Source organism: Pleurodeles waltl, chromosome 5 (assembly GCF_031143425.1).
Source record: "Pleurodeles waltl isolate 20211129_DDA chromosome 5, aPleWal1.hap1.20221129, whole genome shotgun sequence".
Classification (NCBI taxonomy): domain Eukaryota; kingdom Metazoa; phylum Chordata; class Amphibia; order Caudata; family Salamandridae; genus Pleurodeles; species Pleurodeles waltl.
In genome coordinates this window covers 574953389-574968324 of record NC_090444.1, presented here as the reverse complement: position 1 = coordinate 574968324, position 14936 = coordinate 574953389, and the positions used below count along the sequence as shown (strand labels likewise).

At 49.9% G+C, this 14936-nt stretch overlaps 1 protein-coding gene across 2 annotated transcripts in view; it reads left to right on the top strand.

Moving 5' to 3' along the window:
- Positions 1-14936, top strand: part of USP34 (ubiquitin specific peptidase 34) — a 1940069-nt gene that overhangs the window by 1122397 nt on the left and 802736 nt on the right. For both annotated transcript variants that reach the window (XM_069234398.1, XM_069234397.1), the window contains one exon: positions 474-552. In XM_069234398.1, the coding sequence (XP_069090499.1) occupies positions 474-552 (79 nt within the window). The remainder of the gene's footprint in view (positions 1-473; positions 553-14936) is intronic.

The following is a 14936-nucleotide window of genomic DNA, read 5'->3' as shown; positions in this document are numbered from 1 at the left end:
TTTGCAGGCAGGCAGAGTGTTAATCAGAAATATAATTATTCAAGGTAAGTTTTCTTTAAATTGGAGTTGCCTAAGATATGAATCTAGGAACTAAGACCGTTAAATTTGAAAACACTTTAATTACTTGGAAAATAGGACAGGAAATGTGTGTGATACATGATTAATGTTAACTGAATAATTTAGCAAGTATATTTTGAATATTTGTTGTTGAGTCCATTTACTGCTAAAAACTCCCTGCCTTGAAATAGAAATGGTTGTAGACAAGAAGATGATGTTAAACCATAAGTCCAACCAAGTCTTTCAGGTCAGGTGAGACGTGCAGATGTATTGTATTTTTGCAAAATTTTAGCAGATCTGCATTTTCACTCTTCCAAAACAAACTACTTATGAATTTTGTGTGCATTTTAAACATTTTCCTTGTCAAGGATATAGGTATCATGTTAGAATTAATATGTATTCTCTTATTTCCTCAGGTACCTTTTCAATGATGCTGAAGTAAAACCATTTGATTCTGCTCAACTTGCTTCGGAATGTTTTGGTGGAGAAATGACTGTACGTTTGTTGCCTAAAACATATTTATGTATGCTTAAATCTGTTCTGTTTATATTGCATTTTTACTTGAATTGAAGAGACTGACCCCTTGGTGATTTGCAAATCTTCAACATGCATTCCTCCAGAGATTAACATCTTACTCTTCTTCCGCACATGGGGGAAGATCACAGACCACTTTTAAATTATTTTCAAGTTGAAGTTTACTAGTATTTAAACTCCATTTTAGTACATTGTCTGCAGAGGACAAGACTTTTACGTCCTCAACATTTTCTCTGAAATGTCCCCTTTCCAGTTGTACCTCTCCCGAGTGGATCCCTGCTCGGGGATTACTGCAGGGGTTTCCTTGTTGCATGGACAAGTGCTCCTTCTCTTTTTTTAAATAAGCTTTTCTGCCACCTGGGCACATACGTTGTGGCGCAGAAAGCCCACTAGAACTGGGGAGTCTCTTTTTTTTTTTTTTTTTTTAAATTAAACAAACAAAAAACCAAAAAAAAGGTAGAGAGGCATAAGTTATTGCAGTGGGCTATGTACCCATACTCATACTCTAGCAGCCCCACCGGTGTTTACAATCTGCCCACCTAGGCTCTTTGCCCCCAAACTAATCTCCACAAGGTAGTAGGGGGGGAGTTCAGAAAGCCCAGGAAACCTAGAAATAATATTTAAACATATGGGGAATGGCCATTATTGGGTCATACTCCCACCCGGGTCTATATTTGGGATGGCGCCGGGTCTATATTTGGGATCTATATTTGGGATGGCGCCGAAAGCTGTCTGGAGTCCAGGGACAGAAAGCTGTCTGGAGTCCAGGGACAGAATATATATATATTTTTTAAACTAATGAAGTGAGTGCCCACCTGTCCTGGAATCATACTGCACCCCCACTCGTAAACCCAAACAGCCTTTTTGCCCCTCCTCCAGCCTTAGATCATCCCCATTGCAAGCAAGAGGATATTTGTATTCTTTTGTGTTTAGTTTTGCACAGAGAGGGGGTAGATGCCAAGTTCCTCACATTTGCCATAGTTAATGGCTACACTGATTAGTTTTTAGAGCAGTCAGCAACCAGGAAAAGCCTACGAAACATTGCCATTCCTGAACCCAAACATAGAGATTCAGGGAATCCAGTGTGGCTTGCATGTATCCCACCACTTTTCCATTCCCAGAATGTCCTGTATACATCATCTTTGGCTTACTCACAGTTTTTATGGTGAGGGAAAGTGAGAATCTGCAGGGGTCCACAAAAGTTCTACCATCCAGCATTCCCACACTTCTCACACACAAAAAATATTTTACCCTTTGTGACAATGCCATTACTTTTAACTTTGCCAACATGCTTTGAACAGGCATGTCCTAGGTAGCAGCAGTGCCAGCTTCCTTAATGCAAAACAGGCACAGTAGTAGTAAGTAGACAAAGCTTCTCTATCATAACAAGTCTATCCCCACCCCACAAAACTCGCAGCATAATTGGTTCCGTGCAGACTTTAAACAGAACCTCCCCGTACACACACCCTTACCTCATCCACCAATACAGGAAGGAACTGGAAAGCTACTCACACGGAGAACATGCACAGGATTAACATTAGCTGTAAGCATTTCCTCTCACATAGCAGCAGTGCAAGACACAAAAACATCCATTAACCCTAATATGAACACATAACAGTGCACCTTCCTCTGCTTACCCTGCCTCACCCCCTACCCAAATCAGCAGATTAAACACACAGCTTGAAAAACAGGCAGTAGAATTGCAAGTTTGCCTTAGACAAAGGCAGAAGTACTGGCTGTCTCATGTATAGATGCAGGAATACAAATCGAAGATAGTACAGTTGTTTCTCATACAATATAGTCAGCAGCAGTACATTTTCCTGCACATGCCGTGCACGTTCAGTGTAGGATGATGCAAGCCATTCTTTCCAAACACTCCCAGTACAGGTAACAGTAATACTAGTCACCTCACGCAGATATGATGCTGCATAGCAAAGGGAGATTCAAGCTTGCAACACAGATACTGCACCCCCTCCACCCCCCCCCCCCCCCCCACACACACTTTCCCTCTGTCTAACTTGCACATTCTTTCTCTGTACAGTACCTTCAGACCACTCATTGTGTTTAAGACAAGGTTTGAGTTATCAAATGCTTCATGACTCTCTGGTCTAGTCTTAGAGTTTACTTTCACACATCATCTTTTACATTTGTTAGAACATTTACACAGGCACATCTCACAGAAAGCATTTGTTTGATAAATGAATGTCCAAGACTGGATTATGTTGTATGCACGCATGTATTCATATGGTATTTCTATTTCACGAAACAAGCCGAAAGGCAGCAGAGTGCTATCCATTGTCAAAGGCCTGTATAAAGTCAACAAGTAAGAGGAGACTAAGTAAAGTAGCGGATACTTAATGCATTGCGATGTACTGTACCCTAAAGAGGTGAGTCTTGAACTCTTTCCTAAATTTGGAGGAGTGTTGTTGTGGTCCTAACGGATGTGGGGATGTTGTTCCCGATCCTGGGTGCATAGGTGGAAAAGGCCTGCCATCTTGTATTTAATTTTTGCAATTCTTAGTCTGCGGTCACTGCTGCAGGTGTGCCCAGAACCACCAGAGATGGTGATCTTGCCAGCAAGATAAGTGGGGGTGCTGGTTGTGATAGCTTAGTAAATGATGCAGCTGGTTTTGAAGATGGTGTGGGACGGCAAGGGGGCCAATGCAGTTCCTTCTGAATGGGAGTGATGTGATAGTATTTCTTCAGGCCATGGATGAGACATTTGGACCCTCATTGCAACCCTGGCGGTCGGTGATAAAGTGGCGGTAGTGCCGCCAACAGACTGGTGGTAACTACCGGCAAATTATGACCATGGAGGTGAGAACTTAGATAGACAGCCACTTTACCACACTGACCGCCAGGGTGGATACAACAGACACTACGGCGGTAGCCACCTACAGGCAGGCAGAAGTCAATGTTCCACCCACCATGTTAAGACACATCAATCCGCTACCTTTTCCGGGGCGGTACCAACGACATCAAAAGCCTGGCAGAAACACTGCACAGAAGGGAAAGGACTCACCTTTGGAGACACATGGAAGAACCTTGCAGCCATGGAGCCTGAACTTCAAATAATTCCCTATGATATTCTGTGTCCTGCTTCACCACAATCACCAACGCCGGCGAAGACGACCACGGTGAGTACAGCTGCCTAGCACACATGGGAAGGGGTTGAGGAAAACTACAGTGGCACACACACGCAACACACCCACCCCCAACACCATAGACACAATCAGTTGCTGTAATAAAACATATTTACCCCGTACCCCTGAGGAATAATGCAAGGTCTACAGGATTGTGATAAAGTGACTGTAATAATAACAACACAGTAGAAATACGAAAAGTTAATCTCATGGTGTATATACACATGTACTGTTCAGGGGAAACTGCCCAGTCCTCATTGTGCGTGGGCCACAGGGCCACAGGCCAAAGTCCAAGACCCCACTTGTCACCTGCACCAACAAGGAGAGAACACTGCAAGGGCATTGGTAGGAAAATAGGCAGGCACCTCAGGGTGGCGGGGAACAGGGGGCACCTCAGCCGGCAGATGGAACAAAACCACTGGAACATGCCCTGTGCTTGGTCCTGGGGAGTGCAAGGCCACAGTCTCTCAAGTGGATGACTTGCCCACATGCTTTGGGGGGGGCAATATGCCATGTGCTTGGTGCTGGGGAGTGCAAAGCCACAGTCTCTCAAGTGGGTGTCTTACCAACTGGTTGTGGAGGGGGCATTGTGCCCTGTGCTCTTGATCCTGGGGAGGCTGGGGTTGGTGGGTGTCTTACCCACTGGTTCTGGAGGAAGCATGGTGCCCTTTGCTCTTGATCCTGGGGACGCTGGGGTTGGTGGGTGTCTTACCCACTGGTTCTGGAGAGGGCATCGTGCCCTGTACTCTTGATCCTGGGGAGTGCAAGGTGACAATCTCTCAGATGGGTGTCATACCCACAGGATTTGCAGGGGGCAGGTCTTACAGCAGCCCATGGAGGCAGGACTACATACCGTCCGCCGGCGGTGACGGCTGCTCCTTGGTGGTGCTGCTGCTGGTGGTGGTGGTGGGGGGGAAGCCCCAGCCCATCCCCTGCAGCCTCGAACGGCTGTCCACTGCTGGTGGTGGTGCTGCTGCTGCTGCTGGTGGTGGTAGTGGGGGAGGCTCCAGCCCATCCCCTGAAGCCTCGGGTGGCTGCACAACCATGGTTGGTGGTGGGGGCTCCTTCCTGGCAGCACTTGGGGCAGGCTCCTTGCCATTCCGGGCAGCAGTTGGGGCAGGCTCCTTGCCAATCCGGGCAGCAGCTTGGACCAGCACACATTCTTTGAGGCTGGCTGGTGTCCTGGATCCTTTCCCACCACAAGTGGGTGTGGAGACTACTGGGCCCACGGACTGGGTGGCTGAGGTGCTTGTCTGGGATTTTGCCACCCTGGCCAGACGTAAAGGACGGCAGGGGGGAAGGGGAAGAGGTCAATGGTGGAGAGGAAAAGCTTCTTACGGACATTGGGGCGGAAAGAGGGAGAAGGTTTGGGAGTGGAGGAAGAGGGAGTGGTTGCAGGAGGCGTCTGTCTGCTGTGTTTGGGTGCAGGTGCATGGGCTGGATGCTGTTGTTAGGTGGCTGGCTGTTGGGTGTCTGAGTGCTTGCGTTTGTGTACTTTGGGGGGGTGACAGACATTGGGAGAAGAGACGGGGACATGTGCATGGCTTTTGTAGCGGTGTCTGCCAGTGAGGTGTGTGTTCTTCTAGGTGTGGTGGTGATGCTGGTAGTGGATGATGGTGTAGTGCATGCAGATGTGAGTGTAGACGCCACTGGGAGGGAGGTGGAGGGGGAGACAGTGGAAATTGTGGATGTTGGTATGTCTGCATCTGGATGGTTTTTGTGTGAGTGCCTGTGGGATGATGTGTGGTGCTTGTGTTTGCCTGTGCCACTCATGTGTTGTCCTGCGTGCATGCTTGTCTGCCTGTGTACTTGAGATAGGTTGGGATTGAAGGAATGGGATTGGGAAAATGAAGTTGGAGGGTAGAAATAGGGACAGTGGCTGAGAGGAGGCCAGAGATTGGATTGATCTCTGTTGGGCCACCAAGCCAGTGTGAATGCCCTCCAGAAATGCATTTATCTGTTGCTTTTGAGCTGCCAGACCCTGGATGGCATTCACAATGGTTGACTGCCCAACAGAGATGAATCTCAGGAGGTCAATAGCCTCCTCACTCATGGCAGCAGGGCTAACTGGGGCAGGGCCTGAGGTGCCTGGGGCGAAGCCGATGCCCACCCTCCTAGGTGAGTGGAAACGGCAACTCGGTGAGGGGCTGCTGGGAGGGCAGTCCTGGTACGGGGGTGCGGCGGATGTACTTGTAGCTGGGGTGGTCACAGAAGTGTCCGCCACCACCAGGGAGCTTCCATCGGAGGAGGTATCTGTGTCCAAACTGTCCCCTTCAGTCTCCGCCGTGGTGCTTCCATCCCTCTCCGTCCCACTGGTGCCCTCAGCGTCAGTCGACTCTGCCTCCTGGGTCTTGTGGGATGCAGCTCCCTCCATCGCCGGTGCCTCTGATGATGCTAATGCACATAAGGACAGGATGACAAAACAAAAAGGGGAGGGGGGGATGAGACAAATGATACAGTTGTTCAGTGGCTGCTCCAACACCACAGTTGGCGTACACAGCATCCTCACACACAGGGAGTGGCCGTACGCACTATGCAATGCACTACCTGTGATAATGCTAGCCGCCAAGGTGTTTAGAAATTTAATGAGTTTTCACTCCGTGAATGTCCAGATGGTGTGCTTGGCAGACCAGTACATCTCCCATGTCAGTGCTAAGTATCCACGGTCTGTGTATGATGACTTTATCCTGAGGAATAGCAGCATCCCAAATGTGATGGCCCAACTTCAGAGGCACCGGGTGTGGCTAATAGGTGAGCTCTGGTTCCCATCCAGTAGATGTTGGTGTATGGGAATGGTGTGGGCCATATAGGATAGTGTGTGTGGCTAAATTGTGTCCCTCGATATTTGCAGGTGACTCAGGTTACCCCAACCTATCATGGCTACTGACCCCTATGAGGAATGCCAGGACAAGGGCAGAAGAACCTTACAATGAGGCACATGGGTGAACAAGAAGGATTATCAAATGTACCTTTGGCCTCCTGATGGCCAAGTTCCGGTGTCTCCATCTAAATGGTGGATCCCTGTGCTACTCACCCAAGAAGGTCTGCCAGATAATCATGGCATGCTGCATTTTGCACAACCTTGCCTTGAGACGCCATGTGCCTTTTCTGCAGGAGGAGGAGGCTGGAGTGGCAGCAGTGGACCCTGTGGAGAGTGAGGATGACGAGGCAGAGGATGAGGATGAGGATGAGGACAACAGAACTGCAGTTATTAATCAATATTTCCAATGACACACAGGTAAGACAGTGGTACTTCACATTTCATTGTCATTTTTTGAATTATCTATGGCACTGGCATGCTGTTAATTCCCACTTCTATGCCCACTCACTGTACCCTTTGGCAACTCATTTTGCCGATGTTGATTCCCCACTATCGCTCCTGGTGTGATCACTGCAGCCAACCACAGGTATTTACTATCTCAACATTACTGTACAGTTGAATTGCAATGTTTGAACCTTGTTAAACAAATACTTACATTTGACATACTCCATGCATATTTTTTCAAAGCGTGTTTATTCAAGTGCTAAGAAGAAGAGGGGCAAGTGCAATGGGATGGGGTGATGGAGGGAAGTCCAGGGTATTGTTACAGTCTATTTGTAGCACAGGTGCATTGTCCAAGGGGATATAGGAAGGGGAGCAATGGCAGTTCAAGGTGGACAGGGTGACAGAGTGGGGCACAAGGGTGACAATCAGGAGAGTCTCATTTCCTGGCGGGGGTCTTGGCAATAGTCTCTGGCTTCTGCCTGGATGGCAGGTAACGTTTGCAGGGTGGTTCTCCTTCTGCAGGGAGAGAGGTGCTGGTGGCCTGTTGGTCCTGTGGCGGGGCCTCCTGTCCACTAGCGACAGCGAGGTGGAGGGCTGTTAAGATGTCTGGCTGGTGGCAAGGCCCCGCTGGTCTGAGACTGCCTCCCTCATAATGTTGGCCATGTCCTGCCAGCACCCCTGCTATGGAGACCAGGGTGGTGTTGATGGCCTGCTAGTCCTCCTTGATCCCCTGGTACTGTCCCTCCTGCAGCCGCCTGTTCTCCTGGGCGTTGTCCATGATCTGGCACAGCATATCCTGGGTATGTTGGTATGCTCCCAGGATCTCAGAGAGTGCATCCTGGAGAGTCGGTTCCCTGGACCTGTCCTCCACCTGGCGCACAGCACTCCTCCCAGTTTCCCTGTTATCCTGTGCCTGTGTCCCCCTGACCATGTGCCCACTGCCACTTTCTTGGGTATGAGGTATGCCCTGGGGTCCCTGTAGTGGTGGACACACTGCTGATTGACGTGTCCTGGGGACAGAGATATGGGTACGCTGGCTGAGTGCTGTGGTGGTGTTTCCAGATAGGGGAGGCTCCGTGGTGGTGTGTGACTGGGCCTGGGTAATTGGCTGTCCAGAGGTTCCTTAGATGCTGCAGGCGAGGTCCATTGGGTTGACCTGGGCAAACCACAGGCTGGACAGGGAGGAGGGCTGCCTGTTGATCGTAGCTGCACCAGAGGTCGGGTTCCCCAAGGCTTGGGGGCTGTGGGTGCAGAGCTGCTTTAGGCATTGGATATCTTCATCTGAAGCTTTTGTGGTCAGAGAGTCCTCAGGATTCCCTCTGCACGGGTCGTCGTGGAGGGGTAGAGAAGTCAACCCAGGGTGGGTTCTTGCTCACAGTCGCCTGGGGACTCTCTCTAGTTGATTGGGCCACCTGGACACAGGCTGTGTGCGTAGCGTGCAGAGTGGTCAGGACTCTCACATCCGGAGTGGTGCTGGAGTCCTTGGATGTAGTTTTTTCTTAAGCAGAGCCGCTGTTCGCGGGATTTCTTGATCCTTTTGGGTGCAGAGCAGTGCCCTGGAGCTTGGCAGAGGTCGGTGAGTCCGCAGGATGCTTCGCTGGTGCAGGTTCTTTGAAGTTGGAGGAAGCAGTTGTCGTCTTCCTTCTTCTCTGCTGGGTTTTTTCAGCTAGGCAGTCCTTCTTTTTTTGTAGGTCGTCAGGAATCTGATTTCCTGGCTTCAGGGTCACCTCTAAATAGTAAATTTAGGGGGGTGTTAGGGTTGGAGGGCAGTAGCCAATGGCTACTGTCCCTGAGGGTTGCTACACCCTCCTTGTGCCGTCTCCATTTGGGGAGGGGGGCACATCCCCTTTACTTTTGTGCTAAATCCTCCAAAACCAGATGGAGGATTTTCTAAGGAGGGGGTCACTTCAACTCTGGTCACCTTAGGGGTGGACCTGGCTTTATTTTTCTCATTATCTTCCCAGACTTGTCACCAAAAGTGGCGGCTGTGTCCAGGGGGTGGGCATCTCCACTAGCTGGAGTGACCTGGGGCACTGTAACACCAGGCTTGAGCTTTTGAGGCTCACTGCCAGGTGTTACTGTTCCTGCAGGGGGAGGTGTGAAGCACCTGCACCCAGGATAGGCTTTGTTCCTCGTCACAGAGTGCACAAAGGCACTCACCCCATGTGGCCAGAAACTTGTCTGGAAGTGGCAGGCTGGCTGAGACCAGTCAGCCTAGCACTAGCATTTGGGCAGGCATGCAGAGGGCATCTTTAAGATGTCCTCTGTGTGCATTTCTCAATAAATCCCACACTGGCATCAGTGTGGATTTATTGTGCTGAGAAGTTTGATACCGAACCTCCCAGTATTCAGTGTAATCCTTATGGAACTGTGGAGTTTGTGTTTGACAAACTCCCAGACCATATACTCTTTATGGCTACCCTGCACTTACACTGTCTAAGAATTGACTTAGACACTGTAGGGGCATAGTGCTCATGCAGCTATGCCCTCTCCTGTGGTATAGTGCACCCTGCCTTAGGGCTGTAAGGCCTGCTAGAGGGGTGACATGTGTATGCCCAGGGTGGCATAATATATGCTGCAGCCCTTGGAGACCTCCCCTGACCTCAGGGCCCTTGGTAACATAGGTACCTTTTACAAGGGACTTAACTGTGCCATGGGTGTGCCAGTTGTGAAAACAAAGGTTCAGATTTTGGGAAAGAACACTGGTGCTGGGGCCTGGTTAACAGGATCTCAGCACACTTTCAGTCAAAGTAGGCATCAATATTAGGCAAAACGTGGGGGGGGATAACCATGCCAACAGTGGCACTTTCCTAAACATGGGAAGAAAATGTTCTCTTCCTCCCATCTGGCATTACGGTCCGTGAACACCACATGCCTTTTGGGCCGCTACACCCATACTTTATGGGATATGGTCGCGCAGGTGCTGTCACAGCCCTCAAGTGCTTTAAAGGAGTCCTGGGCTACGGCTCAGTCCCTTGGCCTCGCAGCTGCTCCTCACCCTCCCTCAGTCTGCTTTTTGCCCCATTCGTGGCTACGAAAGGGGCACCCACCCGCATCCATTTTCCTCCAACCACGTGCCGCTCATGCTGCCCAGCCTCTGCATGGCTGTGGATGCGGGATCCAATGTCCCTGTGGATCAGGGAGCCAGCAGTCGGCCCAGTCCACTACCCCTCACGCTGCAGCCTCCAAGCCTTCCTAGTCCATCACTCCATCAATGACCAGTTGGTGGCAGGATTTGCCATCACCTGCCCCACTGGGAATTCATCATGATGGACAGATGAGTTTTGCAAATCGTCAGAAGAGGCTACTCCCCTCCCCTTCAAAACTACTCCTTCTGCCATGCCACCATCCTACGATTGGATGACAGAGGATCACGTGGTACTTCTCTGCGAGGAGTTTATGGCTCTGTTGACCAAAGAAGCCATAGAGATGGTCCCTGTGTCAAAAGTAGGTTGTGGTTGTTGTTCCCGCTACTTTCTGGTGCCCAAAAAGGACAAGGGCCTTCATCCTATCCTAGACCTCCGGGCCCTCAGTCTCTTCCTCATAAAGGAGAAGTTATAAATTCTCACTTTGGCTCCGATCCTTTCTGTCCTGGACATTGAAGACTGGATGGTATCAGTGTACTTGCAGGACACCTGTTTACATATTCCTGTCCTGCCTGACCACAGATGTTACTTGCTATTCGTGGTAGGCCATGAGCACTTTCAGTTCACTGTGCCATGTTTGGGCCTTACCAGCACCCTTCAGGTGTTTACCAAAGTGATGGGGGTGGTCACTGCTCACCTGCGCCAGCTAGGGGTTTCAGTCTTCCCCTACCTTTACAACTGGCTGTTAAAGGTGGGCTAGCCCCATGCTGTCGTCTCCCACCTCCAGACAAAGGGCGACTGCCTGTATTTGCTGGGGTTCACTGTAAAAGTGCTGACACACCTGACTCCCTCTCAGACTCTCCCTTTCATCAGAGCTGTTCTGGACGCAGTGAAGTTTTAGGCTTATCTTCCCGAAATGCGAGTCCAGAATATTCAGGTTATGATACTGGTGTTTCAGCCTCTATCCTGTGTTTCGGTGAGAATGACTATGTGGCTGCTGGGCCTCATGGTTTTCTGCATCATGCTTGTCACACATGGCAGATGGCATATGGGGGCTCTGCAGTGGGTCCTTAAGTTCCAGTGAGTGCAGCATCAGGGGAATCTCTCTGACATTGTCCAGATCTTGGACGGAACTGTGCAAGATCTGCAGTAGTGATTAACGAACTGAGATTGGGTCAGAGGCAGATCCCTCTCCCTTCCCCAACCAGATCAGGCAGTGGTGGCAGATGCATCACTCCTGGGATGGGACAGCCACATGGGAGAGGCGGAGTCCGGGCTCCACATCAAGCTTCTGGAGCTCTGTGCAATCAGACTTGCATTGAAAGCATTCTTTCCCTCTCTCGGGTCGTGTATAGGCACCACCTCGGCGCACTGATGTCAGTTTCTTTTCACGACTTTCCACGCCAGTAGATCGGAACCATGAAGATCATTGACACTGGTGCTTCAGAACTAGGGCCCTGAAAGGGGAGTCCATGTCCCTAGAAATCAGTTTGCAGAAGGGGGAGGATGAGTGGATTGGTATTGAATCTGCAACTAGAATATGTCTCCAGATAATTTGTTACCAAATGTAAGTAACTTTTTCATCTTGGACTCTCCTGAGATGCCTACGGCTTCTGCTCGCAGGCCCCCTCTCCCACAGACTTGTGGAGAGAGAAAATCCGACATCTCCCGCAACCACTGCACCTTTGACCCCTGGCCCCAGCTGAGGTGGGTCACCAGTGCCAATGACATCCCCTGGCTCCCAGGAGGTAGAGTCCACACTGGGTCCACCCCTGCTGGACTCCCCGACGACGCCTTCAGCCTCAACACACAGGACCCCCTGACAGCGAGTGCTCCCAGATGCAAAAACTTGATGCCTAAAGACACTCCTGCATCTGTTGCCCCTGGGCACTGGAGAAGAGGACCAAAGGTGTAACTACACCCCTGCATCTGTCGCCCCTGGCCACTGGAGAAGAGGACCAAAGGTAGCACCCCACGTCTACTACATAGCTGTTTGTTGTCCCCGACTGGCTACCTAGCCAGAGCCTGTCTTCACGAGGACCAAACTCACATAGGAAATCATTGGACATACAATGCGTTACTGCACCTCCCTAGCCAGCTGCTCATTACCGCCTGGTGTGGCCTGTTGGTGTGGTTTAAATCAGTGTCCAATACCTACCTTAACTCCCTGAGATTGGCTTTGGAAGTCATTGTTAACCCTGTGTTTGCTGAACATTGTTTCCTCCATAAGATGGCTTTAAGAGAAGGGTGAAAATTGCACTTAAGGTCTATTTCTGAAACTGCAAATTATTTATGCTTAAAATTCTACTTATCTGATTACGAAGTTCTTGGGTTTGAAACATATATATAAAAAAGAAAAATTCTAAATTGACCTCAGATTGAACCTTTAAGTGTATGTCTCATTTATTGCCTTTCTGAGTACAGCGAGTGCTTAGCTCTACCCTCAGATAAACCTAACTCGATCGTCTGCACTACAAGAAATAGATGATTAGTCCTATCTACTTTTGCCTCTGCAATACCAATTGGGGATCCACTGGACTGTCTCCACAGTGTACTTCATTTTAGTGGACTATATAGAGAGCCAGCTTCCAACATGAATTTTCACAGGTAAGTAAAACGCTCAAACCTGTGTGCATTTATGCACAGTGCAGTCCTCCTATGGAAGGAAAAGTCAGAGATGCATAAAGATAGATGCAGTCGGTTTCATGGGTTCACCTTCAGGGTTTGTAGTTGTAATGGGCTAAGGTCCAAAGTACTACCACCAGTTCTTCAGGAACTTCCCGGATTTCACCGGGAGCAGGGTGTTGGTGAGGTTGTAGTTGGGTGTGCTACTTTGAAAGGGCTTGGTATCTGATGTCATTTCTACTAAAAGTGCACTGGGTACCTGCTAACCATGTCCCTGGTGCCAGATCTCTTTCCCCAAAACAGCACAGTTGTTTCCCCAATTGTCTAAACCTTTAGCACGTCTATAAGTCCCTAGTAAATTGTATCCTTGGTACCTAGGGCCTGGGATACAAAAGAGGGTCCCTAAGGGCTGCAGTATGAATTGTGCCACCCTTAGGGACCCATCACCAGGCACCTGATAGGCTGCGTGTCTTGGTGCAGACAAAAGTGAAAACACAACATGGCCCACTGTGTGCCATGTCCCCTGACACTGCAAGCAGTATATGTAAGCCACCTCTGAGGCAGGCCTTACAGCCCTAAGGGAGGATGCAGTATATTACATGTGAGGGCATATCTGCACAAGCAGATGTGATCCTGCTGTGTCTTTGTCAATTCTCAGATGTAGTAAGTGACCAGAGAATCCATTTTAAATCTATGTGCTTGACACTGGTTAGTACGGGTTCCACAGCTTCTTGATGTCTTTACTGAAGGTAGGGATGTTTGGTATCAAATGTATTGTATTGGTGAACCCATACTGATGTCACTGTTGGAGTTACCAATATGTGCACCCAGAGGGCACTTTAGAAGTGCTTCCTGAAAACCTGCTAGTGTTTTAACCTACTTGTCCTAACGAGTTCAGCCACCTTTGCCATTTCTGATCCCCTAAGCTGATAGCCACCGCTTTCGGAGGCCAGAGACAAAAGACCGCACTGGGTATAGGTTACCTCCTCTCCCAGGCAGGATGGACATTCCAGGGTGGGAAGCTTCAAAGGCCTAGCCACCTTTGTAATGCAACCCAGGTATCTCCAGATAGCGAGATGACCAACTCCCCAGTCCTGATCCCACTTCTTGGTGGCAATGCAGGCGGGAGAATTAGTTAGGTTAGGAAGTGCGGCCACTTCATGCCAGTCCCACCCCTAAGGTGGACAAGCTGAAGTGGACACCACTTTTTAAATTCCTCCATCCTGTTTTGGATGGAATTAGACCTCTAGGGTCAGAGTTATGCCCGCTTTGCTACAGAAGTGTTCATAGTGAGGGTGTAGTCACTCTAAAGGTAGGCAACCCATTGGCTGCCACCCACCTTGCACTCCCTTTAATGCCCCTATATTGAGTATTTAAGTGGCACCTCTGAACCCACTAACTCTGATCCTGAAGACCTAAGAAGACCAAGGGCACCCGCAGAAGAGGAATAAAGAAGCAGCTGAACTGGTACCGACCCCGCTGGCCTGTCTGCAACCCTCGACGGACTACGCACCAAAAGACAGCTTGTCCTGCAGCTGACCCTCCAGAAACGCAGGTGGACTGCCTGCCCTTGAAAAAGACTCTAGACTCCTGTGAGCAGTGGACCTTCTCCCCAACAGATTCTAAAGAATGAGCCTCCAGAACCGGAAAGATCTGACACCTAAAGTCACCACTGCAGCCACTGTCTCGGATCTGAGGTGAAGTGGACCAGTGGTGCCAGCCAGGCTCCCCAACTACCCAGAGTCCGAGTCCATTGTGGTTTCATCCCTCCTGGACTCCCTAAAGTCGCCTGCAGCCTCTGCATGCTGGACCCCTCTCCTGCAGCCTCTGTGGTGAGAGAAACCCTACACCTAAAGCAACCACTGCACCTGCCACCTATGGCCCAAACTGAAGTGGGTCCCTGGTGTCAACAATGTTCCCCAGCTATCCTGAGCTCATGTCCACTGAGGTTTTACCCCTCCTGGACACTCTGACGATGCCTGCAGCCTCAGACCACAGGACCCTTCAGCCACAAGTGCTTTCGGAGACAGAAACCCAATGCCAAAAGATACCCCTGAATCCTTCGCCCCTGGGCCTTGGAGAAGTGGACCCAAGGTGCACCTACTTCCCCGAGCGTACCACGTTTGTTACCTACCTGTCAGTTTCCCCTAACTGGTTTCCTAGCTAGAGCTTGCAGCCCTTTTCCCAAGGAGACCAATCCGTAATGAAATACATTGGGCACCCAAC